This window comes from Struthio camelus, chromosome 13 (assembly GCF_040807025.1).
Source record: "Struthio camelus isolate bStrCam1 chromosome 13, bStrCam1.hap1, whole genome shotgun sequence".
In the NCBI taxonomy this organism is placed as follows: Eukaryota; Metazoa; Chordata; class Aves; order Struthioniformes; family Struthionidae; genus Struthio; species Struthio camelus.
Genome location: NC_090954.1, coordinates 2,909,272 through 2,932,434, shown reverse-complemented (window position 1 = coordinate 2,932,434; position 23,163 = coordinate 2,909,272). Strand labels below are relative to the sequence as shown.

General features: G+C 50.4%; 1 protein-coding gene across 15 annotated transcripts in view; it reads right to left on the bottom strand.

Moving 5' to 3' along the window:
- Window positions 1-7,090: 7,090 nt before the first annotated feature.
- The window catches only part of FNIP1 (folliculin interacting protein 1), a 73,460-nt gene continuing 57,387 nt past the window's right edge, over window positions 7,091-23,163 (bottom strand). For 7 of the 15 annotated variants that reach the window (XM_068960007.1, XM_068960011.1, XM_068960015.1 and 4 more), the window contains 7 exons: window positions 19,441-19,587; window positions 17,271-17,440; window positions 14,443-15,868; window positions 13,909-14,077; window positions 11,795-11,992; window positions 11,285-11,400; window positions 8,654-10,326 (listed from right to left, as the gene is read on the bottom strand). In XM_068960007.1, coding sequence (XP_068816108.1) covers window positions 10,248-10,326; window positions 11,285-11,400; window positions 11,795-11,992; window positions 13,909-14,077; window positions 14,443-15,868; window positions 17,271-17,440; window positions 19,441-19,587 — 2,305 coding nt within the window. In that variant the 3' untranslated portion in view covers window positions 8,654-10,247. The other 8 variants (XM_068960006.1, XM_068960009.1, XM_068960013.1 and 5 more) reach the window with 3 other exon arrangements.

The window sequence follows — 23,163 nt, the reverse complement described above, 5'->3', positions numbered from 1 at the left end:
GGCCAGCAGTCTAGACTTCTTCTTAACTTGCAATCAGCTAGATTAAGAAATTGCTAATAACTGCCTGACATACATACTATTTTTCTGCTTTATGCCATCGAATACATGCTACTTACTTGGGAAAGCCTACGAAGAACCTGTACAACGTTTGAATAAAGACCAGGGCAAGGGAATACTTTTAACAATTCCCTTCCTGCCGGTGTCAGTGTCACAGGGAACTTTGTAACACTGGTCGCTGCTGTCACATCCAGCACGTGTAGCCATGTAGCTAGCATCACATCAGCTTTCTGCTGTATGCGTACTTTTTTGTGCGCTTGTAGGAAGATACGTGCATGTGTGTTTGTGTTTCTGTGCGTGTTTGTGCGTATGAACTATAATTCGATTACAAAGAAATGTTTCATAGTGGAGTAGACTCAGTACAGGCCTGGGAGCCAGGACTGCACTGTGAACTCATTGCAAAGTTATGTAGGCCAAAATTCCCTGCATCATCCTCTGGTTTTAGTCACATTTAGATGCGGTGAGCCTGATTTTTCTGATGAACGGAGTACAAACAGCTCCCACGGACATTAGAGAGGCAGCAACCGTTCACTCCCTCCAAGCAGCAGCTCCACACTTTTACATCGGGTACCCAGCATTGAGCACGCTCTTTGGGAGAGACAATGGCTTTTATCGTCTATCTTTGCAGGATGACATACATCCCTGTTATTCCTTATGATCTGTTCTCCAGCTTTTAATGACCTTATAGAGCTAACAAGCTGTTTAATTCCCCCACCCAGGCACAACCATATGGATAAAATAATATCAGGCAGCTCAGTGACACCATTAAATCTCAGGCATGCAGAATAGCCAGAAAGTTCCTCTTTCCAGTGTGTTCATTTAGTCTTCAAATGCAGAAGCATACAGTATGCTCACATGATGTCAGCAGTATAAAAGAACGAACTGTCTTCTGCATGCAAAATTCTGTTTATTTTTAACTCTAAAAAGATCTGCAAGACTCTTTTTCCACTCTGTGTGGTTTTTCTCCCTTCCTCCACTCCCTCCAGACGCCCTGGCCTTGTTGAAGTCACACAGTAATTCTATATGGCAGTAGATGTAATAGTAGTGGATAATAATCCCTGTGATTCACAGCAGTATCCCAGAGCCTGTGGTGGCCTCTTCCCACAGTCCAGAACCTCTCCTGCGGTAAAGAGCTGAAACTGTCCTGCTGAGGGACTCTCAGGCTCTCTTTTACCTTCCACAAAAATCCATCAAAAAGCCAAGACAGTCAGGGACTCCTGCTGCCCTTTCCCGATTCCAGGGGAGGGACACGAGTGGGACCACCAGGATCGGAACAAGGGAACTGAAGGTACAGCAGCAGCAGCCAGCACGTGGAGTTACAGCCTCCTCCTGGTAGACCTCCTCACTTCTCCTTTCAGCACACAGAATTTGGCATGAACCTCATTGCAAGCCCTGTCATCCCACCCCAAGAGCCTGTAGAGGGAACAGTGTCTCCCTCAGAGGAATTTCACCCAGGAGGAGATGCGATGACTAGCATAAAGCAGCTCCTGGGGCTCATATGGTGTGTGTGGGTCGGTAAGGATGCAAGGGGAGAGGAAGGTGTTACTCCATGCTGTGCTTTTCAAGCAGATGATTGTAGCGGTTGGGTTTTTTAAATGCTGAAAGTGCAGCCATTTGTATTCTTCCTTGAATGAAAGGAAACATTGTGTGTGAAACTCGGAAGAATTTCCATTCCTGTAACTTGTAAGGAGCAAGGGAAATGCAAGCAGAACAGAAGCTAGATGAAGGTCAGCTGACTGGTATGAATCATTTGCTGATGCAAGTTATCAAAAGCGGCTCAGTGCACCACCCAGTAAAACCAGGTGCCACCTAAGTATACAGATATGCTCTACTATCACTTACCTTAGACGTCAACAATTTCTCTTACTCAGAACAGAATGGGCTGCTTTTGCTTTTTGTTTCTTACTGTAATACTGGGAATTTAAAAATCAGAAATGATCTATCAGGTAGGATGACAGTAATGACGTTGAGCCACAAGGCATTTCTTTAGACTTTTTCGGCATTTCATTCCACCTAGGTGAAAGTTGAGATTCAAGCGTTCCCAAATTTGAAATATTCAAGAACTGATGGAGGCTGGTATTCAGATGTCAGTGGAACTATGCCTGGGAACGTATGTACTTGCTCCGTTAGAGGGGGGAACCCAGTGAAAGTCATACGGAGAGCCTGTCTGGCCTGAAGGAAATACGCTGAATTCCAGAAACACTGTGACACCAAGAAAATATTGTCAAGGAAAGAGAATTTTTAATAACTGCTTACGAAATGATTGTGCAGCTTGAACCAGCAAACTATGACTTTTCTAGAAGGCTGAATCAGGCTCACTATATTTTGACACATCACAAATAAGTTGGCTTCCATGTGCTCCACTGAAAGCCATTATGAATTCTCTAAGTAGTGAACCAGCATGCTAAAAGCCATTGATGTTACAGGCACATGTCTTCTGGCACATCTGAATTTTTCAAACTGTTTTAGTGACTAACATTTCTTAGAGCTTTGGTCGGTGGGCAGATTCTTTCCATGGAGATCTGCATTGCATTTAAACAATGGGCTTTCTTTGCTCTCTTCTTCCAAGGCAAAATTGCCTTTGCAATAAAACTGTTTTTTTTTAATATAAACAGTCACTGTAGTAGTTACTATTTTGAGACCTACTAATTGACTCTGTCTGCAGGAGACTATTATAAATGTATTGCACTTTTTAAGAAGGTACCAAGATAAATGGAAACAATTTCTGGGCTTGTAGTTAAGGAGACCTTGAGGCAGCAGGAACCAGGCAGAGATTTTTCCAATTGTGGTCTAAAAGTAAGAGGGGCACACACACGGGTAAAGAATCCTGCAGCCAAAAATGGCAATAAAACTATTATACTTAGAGGTCTATGAAAACAGAGTTCCTCAAAAGCCTGCGCCCAGAGGGCTGCCGAATAGAGAAGGTGGGAATCACCAGCAATGGTGAAGGCATCTGCTGGGGTCCGGCCAGCAGCTGACACGCAGCTGTGACCGGAGATGAGCGCCAGAGACAACGCAAAAGTGAAGGCGTGGTGACTGTTCCCAGGCTGCCAGTAAAGGTGGTACAGAAGATGAAACTATCGGCAAAATCATGAACATGCTTCTAGCAAGGAGGGGCTACAGTTCTGTTTGGAGAGAGTATTTTCATCAGTCAGATACCAAGATCGCCACATGCTCAAGTAGCGATGCTCAGCTGCCTCTTGGTGACAGTCTGAACAGGAAATAACCAAAGCACAAATTAATTACAAACACTTAATGAGCTCTCATACTTTGACTGTAAGTGATGAAGGCAAAGGTGAGACACTACTGATGATTCCTCTAAAACTGCCTCTGTCGTACGTGTTTTGAAAAACAAGGAATTCGCTCCCTGTTTCTCAGACTGACCGCTTACGCTGGCGTCGAGCCCGCTTGGTCTCCTGCAGAGCGTCGCCAGCGTGGGTGATTCTTGCACGGACGAAAGGGGAACCTGCCCCAGGAAGCTGTGATCTAACAGCGTCAGCAGGTCCCCAGCAGCACGCCTGGGGAAAAAACAGACGAGGATGTGACAATCAAATATGACATATTTCACAAGTTGTATTTGAGTTAGGGACTATTTCCTCCCTAGAGCTGGGGGTCTGAATTCATAGCTGCAAAGAGATGTAATTACCCAGAAGCAGCCTGGGCTCACGGGAGCCGAGTGTAGGGCCCTTGATTTTAATACTAAATTAGTTCAAGCCTACAGTTCTTTAAAAAGTATATCTGTTACCATGGGAAGAGCCTGTTTTTCACTAACCTATAATTTAAGAAATGGTTAACAGATTTAAACTGTATTTTGAAAAATAAATTTGCCTCCAGGCTGATGGCTTTTCCAGCCTACCAGCTTCAGAACAATGTCATCTGAAATGACAGAGATCAAGACCTTTTATTTAAACCACTTGAGCTGTTCAAGAATAACAAGCCTTTAGAATAAAGTGCATGATCATTAATTATTGCAGCACAAGCAACACAGCTGTAATTATCTTGCTCTCTGGAGAATGCCTCCCTCAAATTTTATCAGTCATATTGTTAATGCATGCAAACGGAGCCCTTAGTTTTTTTCTGCTCTTTTGGTAGTGATCAAAGTTATCCAAGACTTCCAGTTTCAGCTGCTATTAATAAACCCACTCCCTGAAAACGGGGCAGTTAATTTCTTAGCGTTCAGCGCACTTAGTAAGCTACTGAAGAATATAATTGCCCATGGCTGTAATTTTGAAGCAATTACGGAAGAATCGCTCAATGTATTATTTTCAAATGAATCTAAATTCTCCAAGGTGGAAAGTATCATCTCTGGTAAGAAAATCAACTGCACAAACCGATTTGTACCCTCTTCCCAAGAGGCGCCGGCGTTTGGAAAGCGCGGCCTGCAGGAGAGCGTGCCGCAAGCTGCACCAGCCGGGCCGCCCGAGCGCGGCAAGGGGCCGAGGCCGCCGCTGGGGCGCCCGTCGCAGGAGACGCTCCCCTGGCGCTCGTACAAGGCGCTCGTTTTGCAATAGGAAGAACGTCAGCGGGGACGGGGAGTTTCTCTCCTTCCCGCGCCGTCGGCCGCGATGACCGGCGGCGGCGGGGCGCTCCTCGCAGGACGCCACGTGGGCGGAGCAGAACGCTACCAAAGCCCCTTGCACTCGGCCCCCGCGCTGCGTTTGCACTCCAGGACCCAACGGCACCCGCCCCGACGTCCTCTGAGAAGCGGGGAGCGGCTTCCCGCCGGGCCGGGCCCTCGCCCCGTGCCGGGTCCTGCCCGGCCGCGGGGGCGGCTGCCGAGGGGCGCGCGGGGCCTCGCCGCCGCCGGGCGCTCTCCCCCTCGCAGCCTCCCCGGCGCCGGGCCTGCCCCCGGCCACAGGAGCGGCGGCTTATCGACGTCCGTCTCGTTTCTGCGCCCTTTTTTTAACTCGGCAGCAACGCCTCGCGCCGCCCCTCCTCAGCTCCCGCTGGCCAGCAAGCGGCGGAACCAGGCAGAGGTCTCCAAGTTGAATTCTTGCCTCTGGACAAATATTTTCAGTAATGAAAACAAACAAAGAGAAGGGGACAACGGGCTGCCCTGCGCCGCCGTGCTGCAGGCGGGGCCGTGGGCGAGCGGCGGGCCCTTGCCGGAGCCCGGGCCGCGGGCGAGCGGCGGGCCCTTGCCGGAGCCCGGGCCGCGGTGCGGGAGGGCGGCAGGCCCTTGCCGGAGCCCGGGCCGCGGTGCGGGAGGGCGGCGGGCCCTTGCCGGAGCCCGGGCCGCGGTGCGGGAGGGCGGCGGGCCCTTGCCGGAGCCCGGGCCGCGGTGCGGGAGGGCGGCGGACGCTTGCCGGAGCCCGGGCCGCGGTGCGGGAGGGCGGCGGACGCTTGCCGGAGCCCGGGCCGCGGTGCGGGAGGGCGGCGGGCCCTTGCCGGAGCCCGGGCCGCGGTGCGGGAGGGCGGCGGACGCTTGCCGGAGCCCGGGCCGCGGTGCGGGAGGGCGACGGCTGGCGCGCAGCCCCGTGCTGCTCCTCTCCAGAGGCTTCGGCTCGGGGGACCCAACCTCTGTTCCTGCTCGCGCTCTTCTTTTGCCCTCCCGAGTACCAGCGATGGGGTTCGCTACCCCTCTCTTGGGACGGGCCGGCTTCCCTTTCCTTGCCACCGCTTCCCCGATGGAGACGGAGAATTAACTACCCTTTGGGGGGAAGGAACAAGCACGTCAGCGGGCCGGTTCAGCCGGCGGCGGCCGTGGAGCCGCGCGCTCTCCCAGAGGCTCGGACCGATCCTGCCAGGGTTTCGGCTCGAGGGTCTTTGTCAAAGCCGCAAAGCGCCGACTCCGTTCAGCCAGCAGCGCTGATGAGCTCTAGCAACCCCGTCCAAAAATGTGGCAACAGCAACGATTACCTTATTGTACCCAGGCAAAACAGGAAGGACAAACAGTTGGTCTGAAGAGCCTCTAACGTACTGCAGGACGCGAAAAAACCAGGCGATGGCGGAGCCGGGAGGAGGGCCAGGAAGGGAGCGGGCTCGCGTGCACAGAGGCGCTGCTTGCAGCCGACTCGGAGAGCTCTGCTACCGCCAGGCTGGCCGCTCGCTTTTAACTCCAGGTACAAAGCCGCTGGTTTTTAGCAGTAATATTAAACATATTGGCTAGCAAGTGGTGTAGCCCAGGGCAGCTGGAGGGCTAAGGAGGAGATCAGTTGTGGGCATTCACCTCAGCATCTTCTAGGTGCTGCTGGGGCTACTGCTAGCGTAACCTCTTGCCAAACACCCGCGCGGAGACGCGCGACGGCTGCCGACGCCGGGCCAGCCCGCGGCAGCAGGCCGCCGCACGATCCTCCGCTCCGGCAACGCTCGTCTGGCGAGCCGTTAAAGCAGCCTTGCACGAGCGCCCATCACCGGCACCTCGGGGCAGAGGCTGCAACCGGAGTCGGAGCTCGTCCTCCGGAGGGGCCGGGGCTCGGTGCCGGCCGCCTCGGCCAGAGCGCGGCCGCCCGGCGAGCCCGCGGGCACACTGCGCCGGGCAAGAAGCCCGCGGGCCAGACCTGCCAAGAGACAGTCGATCCTCTGCGCGGCCGCTGCTGACGCCGCCCCGTTGCTTTCCTGCGCTGCACCCGCGCGGAGGGCGTTAAGCCGCTCGGTACGTGACGCCGTTGGGGGACGGGAAACGCGAAAGCGCAGTTTGAGCAGATCATCGGTTTCCTGCCCTTAGGGAAAACTCGTGGCGTCACAAAACCAATTGAAAACCCTGGGGAGCCGTCAGGGCTTTCCTTCCTCCTAGAGGTGAAGAAACCAGCTTAACAACGGCAACCCGTTTGCAAGACAGGGCTCGGCTGGCGCAACGCAAGGTCCTCACGAGCGCCGGGCCAGCAGCACGCGGCCGCCGCCGCTGCTGTGCCTCCCACGCACGCTCCTGGTCGAGATAACGCGCTCTCTAACCGACCCCGAGTTCGGCGCTCGCAGCGTCCCTGGAAAGGCGCCCGGCTTTCAACCTTGAGACGGTTGCGGTTCGTACGTCCCCCGAGACGCCCTGGCTGCAAGTGGAGGAAAAGAGACGCAAGCAAAAACGTACCAGAGGTAAATTGACGTATTGTATTTATTGCACAAATTTCCCCTAAAACTGGGAATGGTTATTATAATACAAGTGCACAACTTGGGAAATATATACAAAAACAGAGGCGATAACAAGTATGTACATTTTACCCAGCATTTTACAAGTACCACCATCTAAATAATTTAGAGAAAGCAAAAAATTGTCATAAAATATCTATAATAACTAATAGGGAAAACATACGCAAGGTGTAAAATCTTTTCTTTTAAATATTTTCTTTTGTTCTTAGCAGCCCAGTGTTTGCCAATTGCAACAAAAATACATTTTCTAACGTGTGTGTCTAGTACACTTAGTTTCCAGGCAGAAAATTAAGACGTATTAATGGACATGGGGAATAGTAGGAAAAAAAAAGAACTCAAACGCATTAGTTACCTATTCGCATAAAACGATCGTGATATACTTTTTAAAAAAAGTCAACGCTATAGTCCTGTAAAAGATCCCTTTTTGCGTTATTTGACAGACGCGGGTACCACGTTGTTCACGTACCCCCAAAGTTACCTTGCAGAAAAGGTCCCCGTCGCGCTGCTGGCGCTTGCGGCGGTCCCGGCGGTGGCGGGACCCGCCACCGCGGGCTCGGCGACGAGGAAGCCGCGTCCGTGGCCGCTCTGTCTGGGCCTGACCGCGCGAGCCGTCTCGCTGGAGCGCCTCACGGGGCTGCCTCGGGCAGAAGGCAGCCGAGCGGGATTCCTCCGACCGGCGTTTTCTCCCCCCTCTCCCTCGAGGTAACGCGAGCGTCGAGCCGCGCCGGGGCAGCTCTCTCCGCTCCGAGGCACGAGCGCCAGGTCGCCGATCGCTGGCTGGGCGGCGGAGGGCGCAGCGCCCTCCCGTAGGGGCGCGCTACGAGCGCCGCGCTGCGAGGAGGGGGCTCGCGGCGCGCGCCAGGGCCGAAGGCAGCCGCGCTCGAGGGCGGCCGGCGCCCCCGGACCGCGAGGCCCGCAGGCGGCCGTGCCGCGCCGCCACGGCTGCGGGCGTACGCACAGCGTTCAGAACCGTAACTACGGGCTGTCTGACGTAGTGCAGCAAAGAGTTAACAAGTCATACTCGCTCAATCCCGTATTCCACTAAACACGTGTTTGTAGAAGTGGGCCCCTACATTTGGTGCTCGCTCCGAAAGCCAGCTGTAGTGTAATCACGTGGGAAAGAGAGGGCGTTTAAGGAGTAGGGGAGAAACGTATCCTCAGATCACGCTATTAAACACGAGTCTCTTCCCTGCAGCAGTCAGCGTTAGATTTCATACGCAGAAGAGTTTCAAGTGGCACTGCCTGCGCTGAGGTTCGGTTTACTTGCTGATGTAGACTCAGTCCTACATGGCAAATGGCGAGCGCTTGCCCAAGTAAGTCTTTCCCGGAACAGAGTCTTAAGTTATAGATTTTAAATATTACTGAGAAAGACCCTGGGTGCAGTCGTGGCCCAGGCGAAGGAAGGAAGGGGAGTTCTGTCGTTGACAGCAGCGGGGCAGGGATCTCTCCTACTGCTTTGAAGTTTATCAAATGGTTAAAATAAACTTGCCTTTAAAATAACTCTGCAAACAACAGTAGAAGGCGTGCTGTATTATTGAAAAGATGATTACAGAATGAGATATTTATAGAATTGCTTATATAGTTTAGTGACCAAGTATCTCCTACTTTTATTGTGGATAATCCATGAGTTTCAATATATTGAATGCAATCGATGAAAAAAAGAATCTAAAATTAGCAACATTAATCGGCTGCTAGGACAAATAAGCAAAGAAAAGCCTATAATGAAGTGTCCAGTTAAACTGAGGTAGTAGAGCCTTTGAAAACATAATCCACCTACCGCTGTATATTTACACTACTTACACCAGATTGGTTCCATCAGCTCTTCTTACAACTGTTGTATACACAACGACAAAACAGTGATGGCTGAGTAAAGGAGAAATGCTGAGAATAAAACAAACAACATTTCCTGCTGGTAGTTACACAAGTGCGTAGAAAAGGGATTAGAGTCTTCTGCATCAAGGGTATATTCTGTCAAAAAATAATTTCGATATTACTATACTGTGGTGTAATCCGTGTTCATTTTCTGTAGAATGGTTTTTAAAAAATATATCAATTACCTGAGCAATTAAGGGTCATATTCTATGTGTTTTTTCCCCAATGCTTTGGTACAATTACTTCTAGCTCATTATTTCCCATAGCTGACTGACTGCTGTAAAAAGAATATGATGTTGCAAGAACACTATAGACCATAAAAAAGTCAGAGGTAATAGTCATGCCGTTCGGGGGACCCCGTGGGGAAACGTCAGCCAACGTTCTCGCTTCAGGGTTTTTTTTGTTTGTTTTTTACATTTTGATCAAGTTGTGAAAGAAAAGCCTCACTTAGTATAAAGCAACATTTAAACATTATAAACATTTAATACTGGTTACAACATCAGGCCAAGAAAAGGAAAGAGAATCTCACTTGCTAGTTTGTCCGTTGGCGCCTTCCTCCGCCCTCCCTGTCCCCCCACCCCTCCACTATTCCCTCTCCCCAGGAGAAAGATTATAAATAAACTTTGGAGCTGAGTGTCATTAATAAGCTTTTTACAAAACAAAACAAAACAAAAAATCCCCAAACCCCTGTTCTTCCTCTGGGATGTATCCAGAATTTGACTATTACATGAAAAAGTAGAAGTTGTTTACAAATCATTGCAGCTCGAGAACTGAAGATCTGAGCAGGATCCTAATCGGTAAAAGTCAGTCTGAAGACAGCTGCTGCCTTCTCCTGTTAAGTTTATAATCGATGACAGCATGATATATTTCCCAAAGTAGTTTTTCCTTGCGTTCCCAATACAAATTACAGTTAGCCATTGTGGCAGAAACTGATAAAAAAAAAAAAAAAAAAAAAGCAGATCTTCAGCTTTTGCTAAAATCTTGGATTTTCTGTGCTTGGAATCTCAAGCTTATCCATTTTTCTTTTTCCTTTCTTTATCCTTTTTTATAAACAGCCATGTGGGAGAGGAAGAGTTTCCAAACGCTTGCATAATGTGCAGTCATATATGGAGATGCTGCAGCTCAGTGAGCAGTTTGTTTCAGCTGCTTCAAAGAGAAAGGAGCCAGAACAAGTTGCCTTCCATTTTGTTTCCAGGGAAAAAAAAAAGTCAACGACTATGCCCTCTGGCATTTTAAAGCAGTATCTGGGCAACATATGGAGAGTGAGTGCTTGCTACAGCTGCCAGTAAAGGGAGGTCACTGGATTCAATCCTAAAAGGAAGCAAAAGAGTCACACTTAATCTAATCCAAAACATAGCAGGGCTGCACACACGCATTAGTGACCATACTGCTGAAGTGCCGGGCTGGGGACGGGGACCGTATACAGCCCTGAGTGGCTGCACGTTCTTCTCGCATAATTAGAGCCAACTGTATTTCTCTGCTAATGCAGTCCTGCCAGCTGGGTTATAAACTCCAGCCATCGGACTGTTTGTAACATTCGCTCCAGACGCCCGCTCGGACGGACGAGGGGCAGGTCTGCGCTGTCAACACGGCCCTCAGCTCCTACCTGCCTGCTCTTTTCTCCTCCACTGGGCCAAGAAAGCAGTGAGACAACAGCTTGAGGGAGGAAAAGCAGCAGATTCCTTCCTATCCCCTACGCAAAGGGAGCGTTCGCTGGGGAACAAGGCACAGGAGCGGAGAGGACGAGGCTACACCACTTTGCAGCTACCAAGGCGGTGCTGGGGCGGCACGGCAGCTCGCCCAGCGCAGCTGCTCCCCGGCCTCCAGCCCCACACACGCTCCGGGCGCCTTCCTGCTCACCCTGCGCTCTGCGGCACAATAAGGTATTCAGAGCCTTCCTATAAACAGCCTCGAATAGCCGCTCGGCTCGTGCCCCACATGCGGAGAGGTATTTACCTCCTCCTCTGGGTGCCTTACATGACCCAGAGGGCGTTTTCTGCCACGCAGGGAAAGTCAACCTGGAGGAACCAGGTGCCCCACGTTGTTCAGCGATGACTGACCAACGAAAGGACGATCCTGACAAGCCCTGGAGTGCTGAGCCCCTTCCTGCCAGGAGGGAAGGGAGAAAGGCCAGGGCATCCTTGGGATCAAGTAATGGCTACAGAGCAGCCCACTGCCACGGGCAATTTATGCCACCCTGAGGCTTTGCTGGGCTTAGAGCAAGCCCGGCCGGAGGGTTTGCACCAGGAGCCCCGGGTTGTGAGCGTACCCCAGCACCACGCCCAGCTCTTTGACGTGAACTCTCATCTGGCCCTTGAGATATTCAGACAGCATCTTGCTTTTGAAATACAGCTCCTGCAGCCGATCTTCCAGGTGCATAACACACTAGAAAGCAGAGAAAGACATCGCGTCAGGGACAAGGCGCAGCCGCACCCAGCGTCAGAGCAAAGCAGAACAGACCCATACATCTATCGCCTTTTCCTCCACTGTGTGTAGGTGAAGAGTTATTTAGTTATTAGCAATTTGTTCTTTGGCACAATTCCCACTTCTGAGCAGAAGTTTTTGATTGCATGTTAAATCAGAATTAATGAGACAGCTGTCTTGATTACAGAGCAGCACTGAAAGGGGCCGCTCAAACAGCTACGGCAGGGGATGCCCTGGCCACTGACATTGTGGCTCGGGGTAAATAAACTAGGCAGCAGTTTACAACATTTTTAACCTATAAAGTGCTTTAAGATGCTTCAAGAACACAGCTCTCTTGATTTTCATTCATACTTACAAAGTTTGGAGATAAATTATGCTTGTAAAGCTGAAGAGTGGAATGAAGCAGGTTGGAGACGAGACTAGAGACTAACACTTCTTTTCCCAGCTTGTTATCAATCATTCGTCTCTGGCTACTGGCCACTTGCACAGTCCATTTATCTGTGTCTGCAATAATGCAGACAGCTTCTGCAATTGGTTCATCCAGAACAGGATGCTAGAAACAAAAAAAATTAATAGCATAAGTCTGAGAATGACAAATGACACTGGTCTGTTTACAAAACGTTGCCATCCTGGAGAGCCGGGACAGCGTCCCAGACACTGCCTCATTTAAAATACCTTTGCTAGGAATTGCATTCAATCTCTTAAAAGCAGAGCTTTGTTTTAGATGAGGCAGAGCCTTAGAAGGATAGTCACTAGTTCACATTTTTTTCCAAGCTTGAAAGTGTGCCACTGGCTAATGATTTTCTTTTGATACTTGATACAGAGTTCTGACTGAATATGCGTAAGGTAAAAAGGAACACGTATTAAAAGTATATTTTAAACCCCTAAAACTTAAAAGCACCAAAAATCTCATTTGCTTTTCAACATGACTGTGTTAAAGAGATCAGGTTTATTCCCATTTGTCATTGTTTTTCCTTTACGGGAGGACCAGCAGAGGGAGTAAACAACTCACTAACACACTCAACTCTTCCATTCTCTTCAAGTAGCGTTTCAAGTCCTCTCTAAAGCCATAGGGGTTTTTTTTGTTTTTTTTTTAAAGGGAGTATTTGGAACCCACTGTCCTTTCCCTGATACACCATCTGGGCTGAGCTCTTGGAAAGCACGTCTTTCCAGAGAGTCTCACTTCACACAGGGCCAGGATGCTGTCGTATTTTACTTGAGAGACAGCATATAATATTTTGCATGGTCCTTTTCTGCATGCTCTCAGTCTTTGACTTTTGTAGTGGAAGTGTAAGTCTCCTGGTGGGAATGCACCGTTATCAGGTGATAGTTCGGACACATCTGTTTCGTAGCAGCAGCTTCCTCATACTGCTGCCTCTGTTGCTTGAACTTCAGTTGCGCTTAAGGCAAAACACCCCCCAAAGCAGGCAGACAGGGTCGCTCCGTGAGTGAAACTCCACCTCACAGGGCTGTGTGCGAGGGAAGGGGATAGATAACGACTTGGGGAACGGCCACTGGGATGGTAGCTGTGCCGAGAGCGTAAGAAGTGATGCACGTCGCTAACTCAGGGGCTACAGAAGAAGGGGAGGTTGCAGAGCATCCACGGGGAGCTCTCGGGGAGCCCAGAGAGCTGGGCTTGTCTCTCTCCTCACTCCCTCAGCAATAGACTAGAGGGGGGCAGAAACATGCTCTTTGGGGACAGCTAGTACCCATTGCCGCTCTTGGTGTTTTCCACTCATTTCCTGAGAGCTAGAAAAGGGGCAGTAAATAATGCACCTCCCAACCATGCCCCCAATTCATCTCCGGAAAACATTCAGCGGGGAAGAGCTGAATTCCTGCAGGCGTAAAAAGTGCACTTATCTTTATACTAGTCTCTCTTTCCCCACGAAGCCAGCGCTATTGGACACTTTGCTTACATGCCTGAAAAAGAAGTAATGTCCCTGCAGCACTGAGCACTCCCGATGGCTTCCCCACAGAGAACACGCTGTGCCCCGCAAGCAGCAGCATGTTGGTTAGACACGCATGGAAATGGCAAATGGACCAAGGGCGCAAAGGGCACCTCTGCGCATCCACTGTACTAAGACTACGTGCCCAGGAAGAGATATGCAGCGATCTCGATGTTTAGTCTTAATGTCATTCCACACTTGGGACATGCCACCATCAGCAGGCTGCGATGTCTACAAGAGACTGTAATTTCTCTAAGGCTTAGCACTGGGACCTGTCTTCCCAAGGGCATGAGCGGCTTCAGTGGGAGTCTAAGTTGCGCTACGAATCTGGAGCCACACAAAATTAACCACGCTTTTCAGAGACGTTAATTGAGAGAGGAGAAAAGAATTGGTGACCTGGGACTGGAGAAATCTGAAAAGAGCTGTGACAGTAAATATTTTCACTTCCTGCATGTTTGTTGATTCAAAAACATTTGCCTTTCCCTACTGTGACAAATACATTTACCAAATATAGCTTAATTACCTGCACAGCATGCGACAAATCTGACACCAAACAGTGTCTCAGCTTTTCATCACTTCCTACTCCTTGCAAAACAAAGTCAGGGACGTATGATGAACAGTAGCCACCTAGTAAGGATCTTCCAAAGTTGGCAATACTGGGCTGGACAGAGTTCACTTCAACTAATTTTGACCTGCAAGAAAGGCATATCATGGAGATACACAATAGAAAACACTAAATTCAGCTTACAGTGAGGTTGCATTTTCACATTTATTGTATCTCCTCTATCTTCCATTCAAGCAGCTTTTAAAAAAGAAGCATTCGCAAGTCAGCTTTCGCAGTCAGCCCACTGTAGAAGAAAAGGATTCGAGCCAAGATGGCAATGCACAAATAATATTTTTCTCTAGACAACTGATCTCTTCATATTCTTTTACAACCAACAAGCTCAAGACACACTTTTCCAACCACTGATGTCAAGTTAGGCTACATTCCTCCAAACACGTGACATGAGAAGAGGTTGTGTCTTTTGGAATCTATTAACTGCTGAATAGTACTTACCCAGGAAAAGGAATCTCATATTCTTCTGCCCAGTCTTCTTGCTCTCCTCCATAATAGTTACTGCTTGGTCTAGTTAGATCATGACCTGTATCCTCACTTTCGCTGTCACCCAGGGCACTGTCTGAGCTCTCATTTCTCGGAATGTCCCAATCAATTCCCGGGGCAACTTTTTTCTCTGCATTTTCTCTATCCCCATGGGGGACACGAATAGAGATTTTGTCTCTTTGGTCCTGCTCAGCAAAGCAGTTTTTGTAGGTCTCCTGTCGAACAGAGTCCATAAACTTACAAAATTCACTGGGTGGTTTGCTAGTCTTTGTACACAGCTTTTTAGAAAAGTCTAAGCTACTGCTGTGAGCAAGAAGGTCTGTAGCTGCTTGCCCTGGAATATCATCAATAGTCCGGGTTTCAATTGAACTGTCATCAGTAAAATATTCATCAAACAGACTCATGCTCTCAGTATTGTATGGATTTGGATTCCAGCTCTGATGCTCACTAGCAACTTGAGGAAAGGGTTCAGCTGTCCCACAGTCTCTGTTTTGGTCCTCAACAGTTTGTTTAGCTTCACAGTTCTGATCAGCAGCCACTCCTTCCTCCGTTGCTGGCTGGCTGTGATGCCTAGCAATTTGTTCCACTATTGCTTGACTTCTGAGTTCAATGTCTGAATCAGGTGACATGGAATCTCCGATGAGGAAAGTCACCTTTGTCTGAGCTTCAGCAGCATTGCAAGGAAAGGCATCACAGAAGAGCTTATCTGGAGGCTTCTTTTCCACAGCTATACCGGGTGACCTTGTTACACCGACGGCCTGGTTGCTGGATTCCAGCGAGTCTTCATTCCTCCACGCATTTGCTGTTGGCTCTAAACCAGATTCCGTCAATAAGCATTTTTCAGGTGAAGCTGACCCTGTGCAGACTACCGTCTCTAGTTTAGCGTCCAGGCAGGTTCTCGGTTGCTGAACGTCAAGAGTATCTTCCTGGCAATCATTAGAAACAACAGTTCTGTTCTCATCTGAAGACGTTTCCAGGTCTACCTTAGGAGCGTTTTGTGCATCTTCTCTCTCTTGCTGTGAAACAGCTTCCGTGTTTTGTGCAAGGGCAATTGGACATTTGCAATATTTACAGCTGCAGTTAGGAGTTCTCATTTCTTCAGACTCCCTTGGTAGCAAGTTGCCCCTGTTCTTGTGCATTGTGACAAGCACATATTCAGATTCTTCTACTTCTCCTTTCTCCAATGTGGTAGTTATAACAGTTCCAGGCATGACAATGGCTTCATCTTCCCCATTTTCTAGAAGGTGCGTCTCTTGAAGTTCAGAGCATCTGATGAAGTAAGTGAGGAAATAAAGCAATCTCTGTACTAGGTCATGCCTTTTGCCAACAACAACTGTTTTTGCTAATCTCACAGGTGAACCAATAGCCCCATACAAGTCACCTAGAATAGGAAATAAAACAGACATATTTTTCATCTTTAGAATAAATCACGCTTCAATAAATCTGCATCAAACAGACAAATGCTGTGAACAAAATTTGAACAAGCTTTCAAAGGCCAGGTCTACAACAGGAAAAAACTGAAGGAGAACAGCGAGGACATGGCTGTGCTGGTATTTTGTTTTTAATACAGAGAATCCTAATGATGCTGTTGGTATCATATGTAAGATGACACGCTGGTCAGGGAGACATCTGATCTCACATGTTAGGGAGTATTCACACCACCTAACTTCAGTCCCTAGCTTTGGAAGCTAGACTCCTAGATTCCTTATACAGTCATGAGAGAGAGGAGGCATCTGCTCTGAATTGCCTTGGAAGGTCTGGGCTGAACTTTTAACTACCAAGGAAAGCTGTAAGGAGAAGCAAGTCTATGCCAAGACCAAAGGCAGACAGTGGCAGTGGGGATGCAGAGCTGAAGCCAACTTTTCTCTTCCTTCCCCTTAAGCCCTAGTATGGGTTGGATAGATGGTTTTTGACAGCTTGGAAGACCACATTCCAGATTTGCGTATGGCAGAGCCGGCGCTTGTGTTTTATTCTGGAGGTATTAGGGCACTGGGTGAACACAGGGCTGGGGGACAAGGGATGCAAGAGGCACTGAAAGCCTACCTGGAAACAGCGGATCCCTTGCGTCCCACGAGTTGGAAAAGTGTCTCCTTTCTAAGTCACTGGCCATCGCTGCCTCTATCAGGACAGGGCAACTTCATAAAACTTTCCGCTCCCTTTCCCAACCAAATTCCATGACAGCTTGTGCACAGAGCACTACAATCTGACCAAAAGTAGGAAGCTCCTCTCCTCAGCAGCTCTTAGAAGGCGGCATGACCAACGACTCAAGCCGCTAGTTTCAAAGGGCTTTGAAACTTTACCCAGGGGCTCTGCCTATTCATGTTTCCCTGCACCGTGTCACTCCTTGTCTGTTGCATTGACAGTATGTCCATTTCCCCTCAAAAGATGATTTCCTTGATTTGCTCTTCTTAGAATCAGGCTTGTTGATAGCAGCATCCCAAAAAGTAAAAAATGAAGTTTCCTTATAGGGAGAGGACCAGAGAAGGACCAGAGTCCTCCATCACTGCCAGGGCAGGTGACCTTAAGAGATCTGCTGTAGATGACTAAAAAGAGGACTTTATTTTTTGGCTGCCATTTTATAGCCAGCACTGCCTTAAGAAATTACAGCAACGTATAATAAATACTGTCCCTGCCTTAAGCTTGAAATGCAGAGTTTTGCCTTGTTTTAAGTAAAAAAGGAGTTATAACTTGGCAAAAGGAAGTAACACACATCAGTAGAAATCACTACGTTCATACCCGTTTGTGCAAACCTGTAACATCATTGAGAGAAGTTTGCCACATACCTAGCTGTGCCCACAGCGGGTTGTATGGGTGAGTTTTGGCCAACATGTCCACGCTCTGGGAAGAATGCTTTTCCAGGAAGATTCTGATAGGCGGCTGCCCGTTCGGCATGACGGTAGGGACCCAGGCCAGGTGGTTAGTCAGGACTGCAGTCAGCAAAGCTGGTAAAAACCTGAAAACAAAACGCTCAATGTTATTTTTTCCAGCATGTTGAATTGACAGCAATTCTACAACGTGCTCAGACCAGAAACGCCAGAAACAACCTAACGAGCACAGCAGAGATCGCTCCGTCTGTCTTTATTCTTCTCTTTTTCCCGGGGGGGGGGGGGGGGGCTGCACTCTCCACCCCCAACCCCTGCACAGAACATGTATTTAAAGTAAAATTAAATATTTTAAACCCATGGCCATCTCAGTTCCTCAGTTTGGCAAACATCATGAGACTTCCTATCTTGCAAGCTTTGTATTGTAAAATATCTCAAGAAAAAGGTTATTTTGTTTACTGTAAGAAGAAGGTGGCACTCTGTGGCCTCAAGTCCAAGCAGCAGATCCTCTCTCCTTAAAATCCCTGACTATTAACGACAAGGAAGGCTAAGCTGTTTGCTGCCAAACCTGTGAAGTAGTTAGGTGCCGTGTTCTTTTCTGCAACTGTTATGTAACTTAGGCAGATACAGTTGCTCCTTTTCAAAAATAAACACCCCCCTCCCAAATTCCGAAATAGCAGCAATAAGAGAAAGGTAGGGATCGCAGCAGCGCTTCGCCAGGAAGGCTGTGTCCTTTCGCAGGCGAAAGGGTTTCCACGAGCTAAGCGGCTAAGCTGAAAAAGCCTCCTGAGAAACGTGAACTTTGTGATGTACCGCAGCGACAGAGCATGGGTTTTGCTGCCGTGGGGGGAAGGCTTTCCCTCCTCGCCCCGTCCACCCGCGGCACGCCGAGGCCGCCCGCGCACCGGCAGATGGTGCTGGCGGCCGCTGCGCCGCGCCGCGCTCGGGCGCCGGGAGCGAGTCCACCCCGCGGGGCCCAGAGCAAGGCTCCGAGGAGCTCGCGGGCACCAGGCCCCCCGCAGCTCAAACGCGGCCCTGCTTCCCCGCCAAAGACAGCCCAAGGAAACGAGGAGAGGGGAGTTAAAACTAGACTGAAACGCAGTCCGGGCTCAATTTTCCTCTTGCTTCCACCAGTGTAAATCTCACTATATTTAAAATGAAACAAGCAAACACCCAACCCTTGAAACGCACCCAAAAGCCGGGCCGAGAACGGCAGGGACTGATGGGGCGAATCCCAGGAGAAGCCGCCCCGGCGGTGGGAACGCTCCTCAGGAAATGCCCCGACCCCCCTGCCAAACGGCCCGGCGGCCACGGCTGCCCGGCGGCAGAAACGCCGACTGTGCCGCGGCGCCAGGGCCCGGGGCACAAAAACCACAGCAACCGGCCAAGCCGCCGGGCAGGAGGAGCAGCCGTGCTGCGACCCCCCACGCCGGCGCCACGTTCCCAGGGAAGTGCCTTTCCTTGACTTAACAGCTGGGTTCGCACTTCCATTCCCGCTCCAGCTTCACATGTTTGTGCTCGTTTTCGGATTTCAGTACAGCCAAACGCTCTAAAAACTTCCCCTACGCATGCCTCGGGGAAAGGATGAAGAGTTGACAAAAGACTATATTTATCAGATTCTACGGAGTTTATCAAGAACAGTTTCCTTCTCCAATTTTAACAACGTTGCCCACGGCTACGTCCGGAGGGCATAATGGTGAGTATTAACAAAGTTATTTCTTTTCTGGCGTTTTACAGAAGTCGGGTTTGCTAGCAATTTGCGGTCAGACAGTATTACACACGTGGCTCTTACTGACTGTCTAACCTTGCTCATCATATGATAACTGATTTTGAAAGGTAGATTAATGCATTTCATGAGGCACGTTCACCCCGTTCCAGACATACACACCCATCACGCGCTTCCTATGGACATGTTTCAAACGTGTAGCCTTTACCAGGATTCGCAGCATCGTGAGGAAGCAGGCATCCAATGAGATACTTTCTTATTTCTTTTTTGTTTTAAAACTAAGGCATTTATGGGCTTTTGGCTCTTTCTCGCTTATTATCAGGATTTAAAAAACAAGATTTAAAGACTGATTTTAAATAAAAAGGCATAAATAGATATGCGTTTAAAAACTCAAATCCATCATACTGGTTTTTAGCAGCATTTTCCATCAAGAAAGTGAACTCCTTCATGAAGCGATGGCAGAGCTGGTTCTTTTCTGGTGTCCCGGACATCATAGTAAGCCAGACGGGTTCCCCGATCCGTGGCATGGTATAGAGATTGCAAATAGTTGTTCTAAAGAAAAAACAGACAAAATCCACAAAATTAACCAAAACAACGGAAGGCAGAAATTCCTATTCAGAGACTTTATTGCAACATTTAGTTCCAACCGCTGCTTCTGTCGGAAGGAAACTTTCTCTCGTCGACCGTTATCCGCATCGTGTTGTTCAGTGCGCGGTACAAATGCACCTTTCCACCCCGCAGAGCTGAACCTCACAGAGGCTTCAGGCGTCCAGCCGAGCTGACCTCGGGCACAACAGCATCCGCTGTCAAAATTCAGTAGCTGCCCTATTCTGAGGGGGGAAGAAATTAACTTTTTTTTCTTGTTATCTCCCTGCTTTCTCTCCACTCCATCCAAAACATGCGAATCCTCCCTTGTTCTTGCTTCACTTGTGACTAGGGCAATTTTTTTGTGCACCTGATTTACCGAAGCGCCTTAATTTTCTTCTTGCTTTAGAAATTGCTGCATCTCGGTGCCAAATCCACTGAAGGCTGGATTTGTAGAAAACAGGAACTTTAACTTTTAACTATACTGCATGAGAGATCCAAGTTACGCCACGGTTTCAGGGAGTACGCACCTACCCGCATCCTTTTTGATTTCACAGAGGACAGAAAACGTCGGATTGAAACTCTGGCTCTGCAGCAAAATACCAAATTAAAACCCTGCAGACAACTGATAAACTCCTCGCCTAATCCGGATTAGTTTTGTTTTAAACACAACGCCTACGTTATGACGCTACGGGAACCTACGTTTTCATCATGCTAAAAACCTAAGTCATGAAAAAAAACAAAGGAAATGACTGATCAGGTCAGGTTACCCCCAACACACACACTGCTTTTTCTAGAAGAAACGTTTTCACGCCGCAAGACGTACGGCCCCGCGCTACCCGCAGGAAACCGGGCGCGTTGGCCCCGCGCGCGCAGCCGTGGCCCGGACGAGCGCAGCGGGGGCCCGCGCTGCCGCCGAAGGCCCCCGGAGCGGCGGCCCGCTCCGCCGCGCTTCAGCTGCTGCGGTGAAACCCCGCGGCCGGCGGCACGGCACGGCACCCTACGCCACGCTCCGGAGGGGAAGGAGCGCGCGCGCCGTTTCTGTCTTATTCACGCTCTCAGTTCTCGTTGACACCACGATCCATACCGTACGTTCGCAACGGTCGAACCCAACCCCGCTTCCCCAGAAGCCGGACTGCCACGCTCCTGCCGTGACAGCGGAGCGGGCGAAACGAAACGGCGCACGCGCGGCAGAAAGGCAAACTCGAGGCGGCCGCCGGCCAGCCCTGCAGGGTGCCCGCAGAGGGACGCCGCCGGACAGCCGCGGCCTGGCCGCCCTCCCCGGGCTGGGACCTCCGTTCTCTCTGCCCTGCAAAAGGCCTGGAAGGGCTCCCGCGCCGCAGCTGTCCCGCCGCGCAGGGATTTCACGGCTCGGCAGCGACGGGATCGGGCTGGACGTGGGATTATCGGAGGCGGCTTTCAGCACCCAGCCCGCTGCCTGCGGCGCACGTGACGAGGGGCCCAAAGAGAGGGAGAAAACCCCCGTCTAGGGGCTTCGGAGCCCGAGGAGCTCCAGAGCCCGAAGCCAGCATCAACGCTCACACGCCTCAGCCACAGCTGACCTTAGAAGCTGAAGACAAAACTAAGAACTTAACACGAAAATAAAGCTTATTCTGGCTGCACATGCAAACTAACCCAAGCCGAGCCTCTTGCAGCTAGCAGCGCAACTGTTTTGAAAGAAGAAACCACTTCTATACTGAAATCAACACATTAAAATATTTGTTTTCGTTGAAAAGATAGACCAAGTCTTGTGATTCGTTATTTACTATTCTGGTAACCCTGGCTGCATCTGCAACTGATAGTGTTTCCTCCGAGAGCGATCGGATTCGGCTGGCGGGCGGCCAGCAGGCATGTGACTGCAGTAAAGGGAAGCCTCAGCGCCAGCGCACGGCGCTGGCCCAGCGAGCAAGGGCAAGGATTAACTGCTTCCCCGCTCGGCACGCAGGCAGCAGCACTCGCCTTCCGTTTCTTTAAAAAAAAAAAAAATTAAACTAAATCAAATCAAAAAACAACAATTAAAAAAAAAAATCGACAATTACAAATCAGATCACCCGCCTGCAGCCAGGAGCCCCTTTCCCCCCCGCGCGCCCCCATCGGCCGCAGCTCGCAGCGACGGGCCGGGGAAAGCGCGGTTCGGAGGAGGCTCTGCTCCTGCGGAGGGTCTAGCACCGTTTGAGGGGTTTAAGCAGAGAAACGCCTCCGGGAGGCCGAGCTGTTGCACCCGGCGGGGACCAGCGGGCCCCCGGGGCGCAAGGGAAGCTCTGCAGAAAACAGCTCTACATCTGAAGCGGATTTTGCAACTTGGAACAAAGCAAAAAACCCGGCTCAGCCAAACGAAAACGACAGCAGGACCCAAACCCCTCCATCCAGCAAGCGCTCTGGGGGCGCAGGGGGCCCCTCAGGCGAGCGAGGAAGAGGAGGGCGCCCGGGCGCCTCCGCTCCCCGCAGCGCCGACCCTGCGTCAGGTGCTCGGCTCTCCGCTTCCTGATGCGCTCGCCTCAAACCTCAGCCGCAAACCTCCTCCTGTCTTTGCTCTGGCTGTTTTGCAGCCCCGGCCTGAGAAGCCTTTCCCCTAGCGCCGCGCAACCGAGGGAGACAGACGGCTCCCGCGGCCGGAGCGCCGCTCCGCGCCCCTCGGCCCGCTCTCCCCCGGGACCACCCTGCTCGCCCCAGCCGGTGCTGTGCCACGTGCTTTGCTCTTCAGAAACCGGAGTGCAATGACAAATCTTAACTCTCTCCAGCTATTGTTTTATTTGGAAAAAGAAAACGTGAGGTTTTTTTTTTTTTTTTTTTAAACTTAGCGTGAATTGGCTCCCCTCTCCCCACTCCCTCCTCCTCCAGGTTTTTTTGCCTATGAAGGAAGAAGAAAACGACGGCAGGAGCGAGGCGCTCCCGACGCAGGGAGCCCGCGCCGCCGCCGGGCCCGGCCGCCACGGGCCCCGGGGCCCTCCCGCAGCCCTCAGCGCACAGCGGCGTAAGCTGCTTAAAAATTACTGGCAGAAAACAGGATGAAATTTGGCTGCCAGAAGGCGGAGAGGTGTTTCCCTAGGCCCACGCTCAGCGTCTCCTTGCCAGCCTGCGTATTTGCCACACAGGTATTACTCAGCTGCATAATCAGGATTATCAATGCACTCCGCTGGCCTCGAGGACTGAGGCAGCCGAAACGTTTATGCAAGTACAGTAGCTTATTTCATAAGTCATGTGTCTGCACAGCTGACATCCAACGAGTCTTGAGCCTCTAAGTGTCACTAGCTAAATTCATCAGTGCTTTAGAAAATTAAGAATAGTTTTCAAGTGACTAACGAGGCAAGGGTAGACCTGGAGCATCGACTTGCGGGCGGCCTCCCACAGACGACAGCTTTGCTCTGCCCAGGCTGAGACGACAGGAGCGACGGAGGGCGTCTGCCCAGCCGCCGCGCGGGCCGGGAAGCGCAGCGTCCCCCTGCCCGCAGGCTGACCTGCGGCCACGAGAGCTGCCCGCGGAGGGGCATCTCGGGGGCAGCGGGCTACGGCAGCCACTGCCCTTCTCCCACCTCCCTTTTC